At 61.0% G+C, this 1065-nt stretch overlaps 1 protein-coding gene across 1 annotated transcript in view; it reads right to left on the reverse strand.

Moving 5' to 3' along the window:
* Positions 1–1065, reverse strand: part of LOC101634437 (olfactory receptor 14A16-like) — a 46340-nt gene that overhangs the window by 511 nt on the left and 44764 nt on the right. Inside the window, exons 2-3 of the mRNA XM_004695408.2 lie at positions 577–1065; positions 355–492 (exon numbers count right to left, since the gene is read on the reverse strand). Of these exons, the coding sequence (XP_004695465.2) occupies positions 355–492; positions 577–1065 (627 nt within the window). The remainder of the gene's footprint in view (positions 1–354; positions 493–576) is intronic.

The raw sequence follows: 1065 nt of genomic DNA on the forward strand, positions 1-1065 counted from the left end.
GGGCAGCAGACTGCTGCCCAGACTGACCTGGATGAGAAATGCAGGTCCTTCAGACGTGTCCACTTACTTCGCTGCCTTAATACTGTCTCCACGGACCTGCGGAGTCTCGCTGGAATCCAAGTATCAGAATCAAGGTTCTCACCACAGACCCAGCGACCGCCTCGCCCCTCCCAGCTTCCGCTTCGGTGGGTTTTGCTTGCGCCTTGACCAGCGTGTGTGTGTTCGGCTCCCTGCGCCGCCTCCCGCTAGCCGCGCCCGGAGCCCCTCGGCGGGCAGCACTCGGCGGCGGCCCTGCCCGATGCTGCTGTGGTTGGAGTGACCGGCACGTCCTGCCCCACGTGATGTTCTGCCGACCCTGGAACTCAGCCACGGAGGCCACGCGGGTCTGGCCGACAGGGGCGCCGCAGGAGCCAGAACTCAGCGTCGGGATGAGAGCACTGAGCACAGGGAGGCGCAGCTGCAGCCGGGCTCCCTTCACCTTGCAGACGATGGCTGTGGGCGGTACAGGAAGCAGTGAAACCTGAACGAGACTCGCAGGCGGCATTTATGACTGACAGAAAAGCAGGCGAGCTCTACTGCTCGTGAGCCGGCCCCTCAGCAGTCTGCCCACGGCCGACTTCATGGCCTGGTTCCTCAGACTGTATATGACGGGGTTGAAGGTGGGCGGCACCATCGTGTAGAACATAGAAATGACCAGGTCAGACGCGGACGGGGTCTCCGAGGTCGGCTTCAGGTAAGCGAAGAATGAAGTGAGGAGAAACAGCACCACGACCAGCAGGTGGGGGAGGCAGGTGGAGTAGGCCTTGGCCTGGCCCTCCGTGGACGGGATCTTCCTGACCGCAGAGAAGATGTGGACGTAGGAAAAGACGATGCACATGAAGTAGCAGATGCTCAGCACCACACTAATGACAATGGGGACAAGCTCGTTCATTAGATTTCCTGAGCAGGAAATAACCAGTAACTGGGGGACGTCACAGAAGAACTGGCGGACCACGTTGGACCCGCAGTAGGACAAGGAGAAGGTGCCAGCCGTGTGCATCACAGCATAGAGACCCCCGCCCAGCC

The sequence above is a fragment of the Condylura cristata genome, unplaced genomic scaffold, assembly GCF_000260355.1.
Source record: "Condylura cristata isolate star-nosed mole 26May11 unplaced genomic scaffold, ConCri1.0 scaffold00062, whole genome shotgun sequence".
NCBI lineage: Eukaryota > Metazoa > Chordata > Mammalia > Eulipotyphla > Talpidae > Condylura > Condylura cristata.